The sequence below is a fragment of the Phoca vitulina genome, unplaced genomic scaffold (assembly GCF_004348235.1).
Source record: "Phoca vitulina isolate PV1807 unplaced genomic scaffold, GSC_HSeal_1.0 scaffold21, whole genome shotgun sequence".
NCBI classification, from domain to species: Eukaryota; Metazoa; Chordata; class Mammalia; order Carnivora; family Phocidae; genus Phoca; species Phoca vitulina.
In genome coordinates, this window is record NW_022589724.1 from 29,894,040 (window position 1) to 29,906,577 (window position 12,538).

A 12,538-nucleotide genomic window follows, 5' to 3' on the forward strand; every position below is an offset into this window, starting at 1 on the left:
ATGGTTCAACTGACCTACTTATCCCCGATGGACAATTCGGTGGTGAAGGGAAGGGAAGGGGGGGCAGAGGGCTCTGCAGTGGCGGGTGCAGGGGCTCACTACCCCGGGCAGGCTCCCCTGGTTGCTACAGCCCCTCTTCTCTCAGGTGAGCACATACAGACCGGAGGACAGCATGGAAAAGACGGGAACCCACTCTCCCCGCACACGTCAGAGAGTCCTGGATGGGGACACGAGCCACATGGGACAAGGGTCACAGCAGCAGCCTTGGGGCCAGGCTCCGACCTACACTTGCTCTTTCACCTATACAGAAAAGCCTCCTGGAGGGCAACCAATTCCTCTGCCACACGGGGGAGGGGAGGGAGGAGGGGAGGGGAGGGGCAAGGAGGGCTCGAGTTAGAGAAGTCTGGGCAGAAACATACAGACATGGTGGGGCTGGAGATCGGTTTCCAGCGTGCACCTCCAGAGTGGAAAGGAGCAGAGGGAGCTGCGCTGATGGGGGTCATTCCATGAGCCCCTCTCTTCCCCGCAGGAGACGTGGGTGGGATCTCTGGGTGGGATCGGGCTCGGCCTAGGACCACTGAGAGAGGCTGGGTGGCCCTCCACCCGGACTGTGGCTCCGGACCAAGCCTCCGCGCCGCCCACACTCTCCTTAACCTGCACGGCTTCCTCCCATCTCTTGGCACTCCACGTGGCACTTCCTCTCACTCGTTCTTCCGTTCTTTCTGGCTTCAAGTGGCATGTTCCAGTATTTGGTACAAACTCCCACTGGCTAGTCACAGCACATGCTATATTCTCTACACAGAAACACCCAAGTTTTCATTCGGAACTGTGAGTCTGAACCCCTACAGCCCAGCTCACGGGGACCCCCTCATCACGGCCGCTGTATGAGCCACCCCCTGCTGCACAACCATAAGACTTTGGCCTTTTGTGACAAAACCCCTAGAAACTACACGGGCTGTGGCAAATGGGGACGGCCCAGGGTCTAGAGTTTCGTGTCCTGTCGTCCTGATTTTGCCCCGTGATGTGCCAGCCTCTTGGACCACGGTGGGCTCACCGTCCATGTCAGCGGCTCCCAGGTTCCCTGCTCGGAAGAGCTGGCCCCTTTCCCCTCCACACGGCACACACAGCAGCTGACCTATCGCTTCTCTGCACCCACGGAGCCTGGTAAGAATCCCCAGCAGCTGAAACACTCTGCTGACCAAGCTAGGGAGGCCACGGCCGCCCACTGGCCGCCCACAGCTGGGCCTAGCACTCGGCTCACGGAAGCCTTTAAAAACCTCCTGACCCAAGAAACGACCTCTGTCTCCTGCCTTTGGATTTATTTTCTTACTCGTGACTAGGTACTTCTTCCAATGCTACACTAACGATGTCTGTAGACTTTATGACAGAACCCTGTCAAAAGCTTTTTAAAAATCCCTCAAAGTCCTGTCTGAGAGAGGCCCGTGCGCCTCCGTCCTGCAGTGGACTCGGGAATGCGCTTTCTCTATGGAGACCACGCCGCCCCCGTGAACTGTAGTGCTCCTTTTGAAAACAAATTTCATGCTGCCCAAGAAGCAGACTGCAACCCCAGGGCCTGTGCCGACCCTGGTTAGGGTCGGGTGGGGAGCAGAGCAGGTCACGCACGCTGGCCACACGGCTCTGAGGCAGGCAAGCGTGCTCCGAGTGGCCGGGCAGAGGCTGCCCGAGCTGCCCAAGCCTGACCTGCCCAAGCTGCTCGACCTGATGCTCTAACTATTCTAATACCTTTGCCCTGCCAGCTCCCAGGCTCGAATTCTCTCTCTAGTGTCCCTCTACTATCACCTTTCAGTCCTTAAAAAGACTCGCTGCAGCGCAATCAGTGACCTGCTGGCCCCCGGCAGGTTTATTGTTTCTAAAACCAAACTAAACCTTACTATTGACTTGAGTCCTTTGCAACATAAAAGCCTAAATGTTTAGGCTGGGTAACTTCAACATGCGTCCAGGCCTCAATCCCCCAGCCTTGGCTGAATAAAAAGCCCGGCCCCCTAGAACGCAAAGGAAGCTGAGCGCAGCTCCCCTAGGCTGGCCGTGGTTGTCGAGCTGAGCAGCCGGCTGGGCCGGAGGGATGTGCCAAGGGCCCTGGGCCCAGAGACCTGCCTGTGGAGCCTCCAGCGCAGGCCACGGCCCACTTCACCACGCTGCCTCCCCCTTCTCCCCTGTATTTTTACATCTTCTCAGTTCTTAAAAATGTTTTTTCTTTCTCTACATTGGCCTCTGCCTTTGCCAGTTAATCAGGGAAAAGGCTTTGATTAAACGCCTGGCGTCTTTGTTCTGTGGCACAGTCTCTCAGGCTGGGGGAGGGTGAGCATTCTGACCTGGTTTCAGTAGGAATCCAGTTAACATTTTTTTCCTTTCTGAATTTGTTCGTGTTTTCCTTTCCTAAAACTGAACTAGGAAACAGGACATACTCAATTTTAAGCTCTCCTTTGGACAAAGCTGAATTCACCACATGGGGTTATTGCTAGTCCACACGGGACGTCCAGCGGCCATTGCCGGGCTGGGCAGGGCCGGGCACAGTCGAGCACACCTGAAGATCCTGTCCCGACGAGGCCTCGCGCCAGTGTGGTGGTGGTGACACAGCGTCTCTCGTGACCTCGCCCCCTCTGGTCAGGAGTGCTAGAATGTCTACTGCAACGCTTAAAACAAAAGACCTTCACCCTCACATGCTGGAAGCTTCTGTAAGCAGTAAGATTTCGTACCATTACAGTCCGTCTTTTCCCCCCTCACGGCTGAAGCCCCTCATATACTTTTAACTAAAAGAATAAAAAAGAGAAAAACCAAGTTCATCGGCTCTTTCCTACCGGGCTCTCTCCGCCTCAGCTGGGACACTAAGCAACAACTCTTAGGCTTCTAGCATCTACCTCTGGAGGCTGTGTTGAGTTCAGATGCTGTGCTGGGGTCACCCGAGCGTGTGCAGGCAGCCCGGGGTGCACGTCAGACCGCCTCTGTCAACGCTCGCCAGGACTCTGCTCTAACATGCTCGGCCACGACTAACGTGCGGGAAGGGAGCGGCATCAAGCTCCCTGGAGGTCGGCCCCGGAAGGTTAGCTGGTGTGAGAAAGCTGTTACCTTTTTGGTGGTCTAGAACCAGCAACGGCGACGCGGCTCTAGCAGCCTGAGAAGCAATGGTCATTTAAATGCTGAAGAAACTCTTTGGACCTTCAGAGCCTTTCTGCGGCAGCATCACCAAGAAGCTGACACAAACGAGAGGCTCACGGAAACACGAAGGGGGGGTGATCCCCGAGGCTCAGCTAGCACAGCCCTGCCCGAGGGGCAGTTCCTCGTCCACAAGGGCTTCTCAGGCAACTGCTCAAGCCACCAACCTCCCCTCCTGCAGAGAGCGGGTTTTACCACCCCTACGCCAGCCTGGTCAGAGCAGTCCCAGCTTTCTAGCAAACACCAAATAAATAAGAGGTAGCGGGGAAGGAGGGACAGAGCATTCCCAAAGGAAAAGGATGGTCTCCATGGTGCCAGCTCCAGACTCCTCTAACAACAGACGTTTGTTCACACAGAACTTTCTAGGAAGCTTATCAGAACCGCCAAAAGAACGTAAGGGGGAATAAACAATTGTTTCTCTAGATCTGCTGCTAGAGAGGCTGCACTTCAGAACCAAAAAGCGGTGACAAAGTCTCATGTGAAAAGCTTCCACATGAAGTCGACCGGCTTCGCAAGCTACATCCCTGTGGAAAGGGACAAAACGAGACTTACCTGCAACACCACCAATTACCTGGGCTAACGGAGAGCCAACCCATTCTCCGAGTTTCAGGAAAGGAGAGAGTGGTGTGTTAGACTCAAAGATTAAATTTGGCCTCATATTGCACAGGTTCAAAGGGCGCAACCATTGTGGGGGAAGGAAGAAAATAAAGCTACTGAGGAACGCAAACTGGCCCTCGGATTAGTCCACACTGCCAGGTAAATGAAAGACAGGCTGGGGAGTGGGCTGAGGGGAAAGTTAAGAGGCATTTCAATGCCAGATCCAAAAACCGTTCTGCGTTCAGTCAACTGTCAAAAGGACCTCCATCCCATTTCCACCGCGTGAGCTAGCCACCCAGACCCTGGAGACAGGAAAGCCTGGGAACGTGCATTCACACCTCCTGTTCTACGCCAGCAACCTGCAAGTTAACACTGAGTGCCCGTCATCCTTCGCTGTGTTCATGATGAGTCTCGTTGTAGTCCATGATGTGCAGCTGTCCAACACTGTCCAGGTTCGGGGGGGAGGGGTGCAGGCCGTCGAGGTTCGGGGGGGTCTTGACTTCCACACCCGGGTCTTTGCCCAGTTCTGTCTTTAGCGTCTCAGAAAGGCTACTGATGGTCACGCTGTCCTCATCACACTGACTCTCACTCTTATTACGAAATAACTCTCGCGCCTTCATGCCCAGGAAGCTTTTTGAACTGGGAAGGGAGCCGACAGTCGTGGGGATGCTGGTGGCAGACTCTCCCACAGTAGTTTCCCACCGACTGCTGAACAGGCTGGCCCTTTGGATGGGGGGTTTCTCCGGGGTTGAAAGCTCGCTGCTGCTGCCGCCACGGCCACCTCCACCCCCTCTACTCGCGCCGCTAGCCCGCGCGCTGCCGCCGGGTCGGGGGGGCTTGGTGTCGCCGTTGTGGCCAGATGCCTCTTCGCTGTGCCCTGTTACGGAATCGGAGCAGCCGTCCTTGCAATAGGCAAGCCTGTAAGAAACCCAGGGAGGAGAAGAGGGGCGGCATTGGCGGTGCCCGCGTGTGTGGGAGGCGTGTGACTATGCGGGCCCAGACACTGAGCTCTGCGCTTTCGAGTGGGGAACCTGAGTGGGAGGTCTCGGCAAGAGAAACCGAGTCTCAACAAGGGACGGGAGATGGAGATCGCACATGTGAGCACTTCCTGTGACCACATCCCGCGATCTGGGGCCAAGGACAGGGACGCAGAGAGACACCCGGGCGGCCCCGCCTAAGCCAGCGGAGACGGTTTCTCACGCCCCGAGACGCGGGCCCTATTCTGCTGCTGGCGGCTCGGGGACAAGGCTGCAGCTCCCACCTCTTTGTTCCTACCTTTCTTCTGCTGCTTCAGCTGCCTCTGCTTTTTCTTCTTCAAGTTTCTTCAGGAGGCCGTCCTTCTCCAATCTGCCATATAAATCTAAGATCTCCAACTCAAACACTTGGGTGATCCTTTTCTGAGCCTCATACCTGCTCTCTGCAGCCTGCAGCTGTCCTCTGAAACACAGACCACCCAGAATATAGGAAGCCCCACTGACAAAAAAACCCATCACTGCAGAAACCCGTGCCCACCAGTTACCTTGCCTGGACTTTGACATCCTCTAAATATTTCTTCTGCTCCAAAAGAAGGTGGTCTTTCTTGGCCAGGTGAGATTCCAGTTCCAAAATCCGTTTCTGGGAGGTATCGAGCCTCTGATTCTGCTGGAGAACGTGGCTTCTGTTTTTTTCTAGTTCTTTCCGACACGCAGCTTTCATCATTTCTACCTCCTACAAGAGGGGCCGGAGTTAGTCCCTGAGAAAACGAGTGTGCTACCTCTGTTGTGCGAAAGCAAGGCACTAAGCACTGAGAAGGCGCTCTGGGGCACTGCTGCTGGGAATCGGAATTCGTACAACTTTCTGCAAAGTAAGCTGGCAGCAAGTATTAATCTAGTAACCCCCCTCCTTGAAATCTGCCCCTGAGGAAGTCATTTGAAACACGACTAGACATTTTGGCACAAAAATAATCACTGTATCATGTTTGGAAGAGCAAAAAACTGGAAGCATTGTTAAGTCTAATGCCAGGAGAACAGTTAAGTGAGTTAAAATACATTTTGTATCTACAAGTTTCTAGTAAACTTACAGTTTACGTATCAGTAAAAAGATAAAAAAACAGACTTTATATAAAACCATGTGAACAGTAGGATCAACTATGTAAACAGTGACATTCACAAACACCAAACGAAACTATACCAATATTCAGTTATTTCAACATAGTGGTGTCTTAGGTGATTTGTTTTCTTTTAGACTCTTCTCCCCTCACACCGACTAAGGGAAAGCTGGCGGGCGCAGCGCAGTGGGCCAGGCTTGCTCGGGCAACGCTGCCCGCGTGGATCAGGCGCCCCGAAGCCCGCAGACCACGCCAGGCAGACGGCCTGCCCGCCCAAAGACCGAGCCAGCTGGACACCCAGAGCACGTGTGCACCCGTGCTCAGAAGAGACACGGAAACAACACTCTTCTAACAAGCGTGTGTTACATTTGTATTGTGTGTTTTCACTGTGGTAAAGTATACGTAACATAAAACTTAGCGTAGGTTTGTTGTTGTTTTTAAAGATAACAAACCCTCCGCTCCTGCACACTCTCTTTCAACTAAATAAATAAAATCTTAAAAAAAAAAGAATAGAAAACAAACCGTAAAAAGCAAGGAGATGAGCTTCCATGGAGGTGTCCCTGCCTCGAAGATGACCAGTGAATGCTTTCCTGGTGTGGAACTCCAGAGATTTAAGCTCAGAACTGGGCACCAGATCATGTGGCCATTCTAGCTATGCCCAAGGGCTCCAGACTTCAGCACAGGTGAGGTGAACAAATCGGGCCTTTGTCATCAATGATAGGAGCTCTTTATGGAGACTCAAAGCAGCTACCGAACTGGGAACATCCACGCGCCTCCACGAACCCTCACAACCACTGCCAGAGGCGCTACAGCCAACACCTACCAGCCGTGCCCAACCCGATTCTCAGATACCACCCTGCCTCCCCCACTTGACTGAACGAGAGGAAGCCTGACACCAGGTCCAAGGGCAAATCCTGACAGGTTCAAGACAATGACTGAGCTAGGGATGGGCACAAGACACAATCTTGGCCGACAGCAAGGGTGGGAAGTCTGGGGGAGGGTTCCTGGCAGTTTCCTCACTGAGAGAGACTTGCAGGAAGGAACCTCTCCTCTTCCAGGGGAAATCGTGGTGTCTGTCTCCCTGTGACCGCCGTTCCTGCGGCGCACACATCGGCACAGCTAGCTGGAGGACAAGGTTGCCAGGAAGGGTCAGGTGGTGCAGAAGAGTGGAAAAAACTGGGTGTTTTGTTTTTGTTTTTGTTTTTTAAGTAATCTCTCTGCCCCACATGGGTTCAAACTCACAACCCTGAGATCAAGAGTCACATGCTCCTTCCTGTCCGTACTCTTGATCTCAGGGTTGTGAGCTCAAGCCCCACGTGGGGTATAGAGATCACCTAAATAAATAAATTAATTAATTTAAAAAACTTTAAAATATTAAAAAATTTCTTTTTTTTTTAAAGATTTATTTGAGAGACAGAGAATGAGAGAGAGAGAGCATGAGAGGGGGGAGAGCCAGAGGGAGAAGCAGACTCCCTGCTGAGCAGGGAGCCCGATGCAGGACTCGATCCCGGGACTCCAGGATCATGACCTGAGCCGAAGGCAGTCGCTTAACCGACTGAGCCACCCAGGTGCCCAATATTAAAAAATTTCTAAATAAAGAGGGGCATGCTCTACGGACTGAGCCAGTAAGGCGCCTCAGAACTGGGCCCTTGGACGCTGTCCCTAAACCGCTGACTTGGCCAACCTGGAACTCACCTACTTTGGGACTTCTTGTCAAGTGAGATAACAAAACTTCTTATTGTTAAGCCGGCTTAGTGGCTTTGTTGTTCCTGCTTACAGCCATAGGCATCCTAACTGCTACAAGTCAGGGTCGTCACGTCCATTCAGGGACCGTGAAACAGGGCCCAGAGAGGTCAGGTGGCTCCAAGAGGCCCCAGGAGTCCAAGTGTTCCAGCTGAAGAGGCCGGCCCAGCTGACTTCTCTCAGGAGGCGTGAGGAATGCATTTCAGTCAGCATTTTCAGAGGTTCTCCTATCTCTTCGGCCTGTTTTCCCCTCATTCTTTTCCACACCCATTAAACCTCCAAAATGAGTGCTAGCTGGTTTCTAGAAAGTTCCACATTTAACATCCTTCTAAAGGCATTCTCAATCTGAGAGCTAAGAGGAGCTGAGAAATAAGGAGTAACTCTATTATTAAAATTACATCTCTCTACTTCTAAGACTACTTCCTACATTTGGCCAAAAAAGCTTACAAAGCACAAGCCCAAGAAATCCTAAAAAGAAAGCCTGTGTGTGATGGAGAAGTTAGTGACAGGAAGCATCTGAGCATTTACTATTAAAATTCCATTCCAACTCATTCCCAACTCATTCACTAACATTACCCGAGGCTATTTATAAAGTGACATAAAACTTCTGCCTCAACACCACTGGTGAGACACTAATTAGTGTAAGATCATCCCCATGCTGGCCTTGTTGCCAGGACTGAACCACCATCTGCTGAAATTAAATTCAACATTAAACGGAAGAAAAAATATGTATACTAGTATATACCCACAGTCCCGAGAGTTATGTTCAACAGAACTGACTCCCTATCCTTTTTTTGTTGCTCTCTGTCTCTCTCTCGCAGCAGGCCCTGGTAAGAGAAGACTAACCCTTTATCAGCTACTCTGTACCAATTACCATGAGGTGCTTTCACTTACCCCGACTTCTTTTCAAAGCAAGCCAACTAGGGGAAACAAGCCTGCGCGACGGCAGAAGAGTGCTCATCCACCAGGCCGCATCTCGGGCAACATTCCATGCGGCGTGCCAGGCACGCTGCCTGCGTCCTACGGGCTCCCCGCCCCGGGGTGTCACTCCCTGAGCCCCCACATACCTTTGTGGTGTCTGAGTGCTTGCTCTGCAGCTGTTCCAAATACAACTCGTTGACCTCTCCAAGGACCAAGAGCTGCCGGTTCAAGAACTCCATCTGCTGCTGGACCGACTCACTGTTTGAGAGCTACCCAAAACACAGGGCGGGCAAAGTGAGGGCCCCCGTAGCCCACATTTGGCAGATGGGTGTACACAGGGGCCCGCTAGCAACTCCGGGTTCCAGTGCTAGGGGACAATAAACTCCCACGGTTTCAAATCCCCTAACACAATGGCTGGTGGGGAGGAAGGCGTCCAAAGGCAATGACAACGGACAGAAGTGCACTTCAGAACGGTGCTGTGCAAAAGGAAAGCAGCGGAGATTCGCTACATCAAAGTGGCCACCCCCAGAACGCCCGCATAGGACGGGCGTGTGTGACCATCACTGCGGGGACACAAGGTCCAGGGTTAAAGCCCAGGAAAACGCACTTGTTCGTAAGTGAGCTGTACAGAGTGCGGTGAATCCTAAAAAGGGAGGGATCCTAGATCAGGAGCTTTGTGTGAACAAACTTCCCATGTTTATGTAAATGAGGATTTAAGAAAGAGTTCCCTGGGTGCACCCACAGACCCGGGTGCAGGCTGGGTAGTTCTCCACTGAGGAACCTGTCCTGTGCATTGTGGAGTGGGTAGCAGCACCCAGGCCCCCGCCCACTTGATGTCAGCAGCACCAAAACTGCCTCCACGCATTGCCCCTTGTCCCCTGGGGGGTGGAGCGGGGAGGCCACCTCGCTCCGGGTTGGGAACCCCATCTGGAGGCACACAGGTAACGCACTCGCCCCGTCTGATGGAAGAACGTCAGCAAGAGGTGTGAGAAGAGGCCCGGCCTGCCCTGTTTCTTACCTTCTGGGACACCTGACTGAGCAGCAGCTCGGTGTGGCACACTTTGCTGTTGGCCTTCTTCAATTCCAGACGCAGCTCTGCGATCATGTTCCTGCAGTCCTCCAGCTTCGTCTGCACAAGGAGACATGCCGGGAAGTTACTCAGCAGCCCCCGCCAGGCCGCCACGCCGTCGGCCCACGGACAAGTGGGGAAGCCCAGCTTCTCAGTTGCTCTACTATATTCTTGGGCCACTGGGATTTAGCTTCTTAGTTTTAAAAATTAAGTTACGACTGATTTCTGAGTTCCTGATTTGTTTAGCAAAAGAACAAGAAGATCTTAGATGGGCTGTCCCCAAACTGCACCGAAGAGCCCTGGGGCCACACAGCCAACTCACAGGGGTGCCACGGGGAGATGTTAAGTTTTTGAGGGAAACACAGTGACACCTGTCGGTCGTCATGTGAACTGCGAACTGGAGACAGTTTAGAGTGAGTAGCGGACATGCTCGTGCGTGTGGATGATGTCGTTCTGCAAAGCAGGGTTCGGGTGTTTGCTGGGATACAAATCACCATGTGAATACCAGTGTGAAACGGCAAAAGAGGGTGTCAGCGTCCAATGTGACTCCAAGGTCTGAGCCTCTATGTGGTGCCCAACAGGGACACACACGGCACTGGTAATTTATTGTGGTCGTTTCAAAACAAAATCTAAAAAAAACTTGAATTTAGGTGTATTGTTTTCAAGCAGCTGCCCAGTCGTCGGGCGTATACTAAGTGTTTAGATCTGCTGAATGAGCACAACCATCAGGTGTTTTCTTCCCCGCCAGGGAAGTGACCGAAACGCCACGGGAGCTACACACAACCCGAGAGCTGGGGAACCTCTGCCCTAAATGCGTCTACGTGCCACCGCGTCAGAGAGAAAAGCCCTCCGTGTCCGTCGGGCCGAGCGAGGCGCTTTCGTGCCCGCTCCCGGCTGCCTGGGCCTGGCGCCACGGCCCGTACCTGCAGCTCCTGGCTCTGGTTGTAGAACTCCTCCCGGTCGTGCTGCAGCTGCCGGATCTGGCTGTGGAGCTGGCTCACCATCGTGTCTCGCTGCTCCTGTAGCTGGCTGCACCGGGCCTGCTCCTTCTGCACGCTAACCTTCCAGATCTGGATGTCCTTCTCTTGTAACTTCAACTGGTCTTTCTAGTGGAGACCAAAGACGTGATCATTTTAGCTGCCTTCCAAGGCGGGCGGGGAGGCTCCAGTGTCACCCAGGCCGACAGCCACACGCCGCCCTGAAGCCGTAACCACAGGTGCCGCATCCGTCAGCTCACGACTGTCCAGCCTGACTGGCGGGCAAGGGTTACCAATTTCACAGCAGCACGTGGGTCGTAAGCTGCTAGAACTCTCCTCAGGCGCCAATCACTCCCAACACCTTCCCAAGTCCCAACCACCAGCGCTGGCGTAAGACCTCTAATAAATGGTACCCATCCAGGTCACTAAAAATGAGGAACATTTATTGGCTGCCTACCCAGGCGCTGAGCAAGTGGTCCCGCGACTTCTTTAGGCACCATGGTTAGAAAGTGGGTGCTGCTATTACTATTCCTGTTTTACAGAGTGGGTAACAGGCTGCAAGAGGCTAAGTCACCTTCCTAAGGTGAGAAGCGGCAGAGCCAAGGTTCAGCCTCCAGGTCTGACTGGCTTCTCCACGGTGCTACAAGATTTTTGCCATAAAATAGCTTTAGGAGAGCTGGTTTCATATTTGGAGAAACAAAATAATGCCTCTGACTCTGATCATCATGGGCAATTACAAACACACACAAAAATCACTTGTCCCACAGTTTCCAAGGGCGGCAAGGCCATTCGGAGACCCGGCCAGTCCTGTCACCCGCAGAGACCAAGCGACCACCCCGAGCCGCAGCGGGGAGCAGAGCTAGGACTGAAAACCTGGGCCCCGGCTCAGTGGCCGCTCTTTACCAACAATCATGCTGACACCAAACAACAAACACCAAAACGCAGCCTCCTGCAGCCCCCGTGACGCTCACCATAGCAGCGTTGTGTTCCTCCAGCGCCGCCGCCCGGATCACCTTGCGGAGGAGCCGCCTGTTCCGGAGAGCATGCTGCTGCCTCTTAAAACGCTCATAGAGTAACTGGTTGTGCAGTAAAAGCAACTGGTTACGGAGGGTGCGGATCTCATCTGAGGGAGGAGAGCCTGATTTTAAAGCAGAGGGAGGGTGGCAGAGATGCCTTTTACAGATGGTTCCGTCAAGACCCTCCCACGGTTAGCCAGCCTAAGAAACACAATTCTCTCAGAAACAAGCCACCACTCCTTTTGCAAATGGTCACCTGGGTCTCAGCAACGGTCATGCATCAGGAGAGGGGAAAGAGGACTGACTACCTAGCTCCCCTTTAAAGGAACACAAAAGGCTAGAACATAGGAGGACTCCTGAGAGCTTCAGGGACTTTTCCCACAGACCCAAACCATATGCACAGTTAGTTACGGCTCCTCTCTTCCCTCCCATGCTGTGTCCTCCCCCAGGCACAGCCCCAGCCACTGACCTCGTGGGGTCTTTTCTAGGAAAGCCCGGCACGAGGTCAGTGCTTTCTGCATTTTCAGCCTCGGGCACCTGCTATTCGCCACTTTTCAAAAGTAGAAAATCCTGGCTTTGCAACATTTGAGATATTAGGGGCCAAGCAGACTCTGGCTAGAGCAGCAGCAAAGGGGGGACCTGTTCCTACAGGGCACGCCTCCTTCGAGGACAGAAAAGGTGACAAGCACGCAGGATCCACACGGGCTGGTCTGGAGCACAAGTAACAACTTTACCTCCAAAGTGGGTCCAGTCGACAGACTTGCTGGGTAAAGACAACCTAGGAAGAAAGGTTTGGGGGAACAAAGTTACCGAGATCGCCTGCACAGCCTTCCCTGGACTGTGCGTTGCCGCAAGGCCAGATCACTTCCTTGCGGTCAAAAGCAGCAACGGCGTAAGAAAGTTTCAATCCCCAGGTCCACGGGGAGTTAGAGGAGGCGACGCGCATCGGATGGAG

General features: G+C 53.2%; 1 protein-coding gene across 4 annotated transcripts in view; it reads right to left on the reverse strand.

The window, feature by feature from the left end:
- Window positions 1-369: 369 nt before the first annotated feature.
- TSC1 (TSC complex subunit 1) overlaps window positions 370-12,538 on the reverse strand; it is a 48,576-nt gene continuing 36,407 nt past the window's right edge. For 3 of the 4 annotated variants that reach the window (XM_032419067.1, XM_032419066.1, XM_032419069.1), the window contains exons 16-23: window positions 12,318-12,361; window positions 11,539-11,705; window positions 10,514-10,696; window positions 9,540-9,650; window positions 8,668-8,790; window positions 5,291-5,478; window positions 5,047-5,208; window positions 370-4,689 (exon numbers count right to left, since the gene is read on the reverse strand). In XM_032419067.1, the coding sequence (XP_032274958.1) occupies window positions 4,155-4,689; window positions 5,047-5,208; window positions 5,291-5,478; window positions 8,668-8,790; window positions 9,540-9,650; window positions 10,514-10,696; window positions 11,539-11,705; window positions 12,318-12,361 (1,513 nt within the window). In that variant the 3' untranslated portion in view covers window positions 370-4,154. The remainder of the gene's footprint in view (window positions 4,690-5,046; window positions 5,209-5,290; window positions 5,479-8,667; window positions 8,791-9,539; window positions 9,651-10,513; window positions 10,697-11,538; window positions 11,706-12,317; window positions 12,362-12,538) is intronic. The other variant, XM_032419070.1, reaches the window with a different exon arrangement.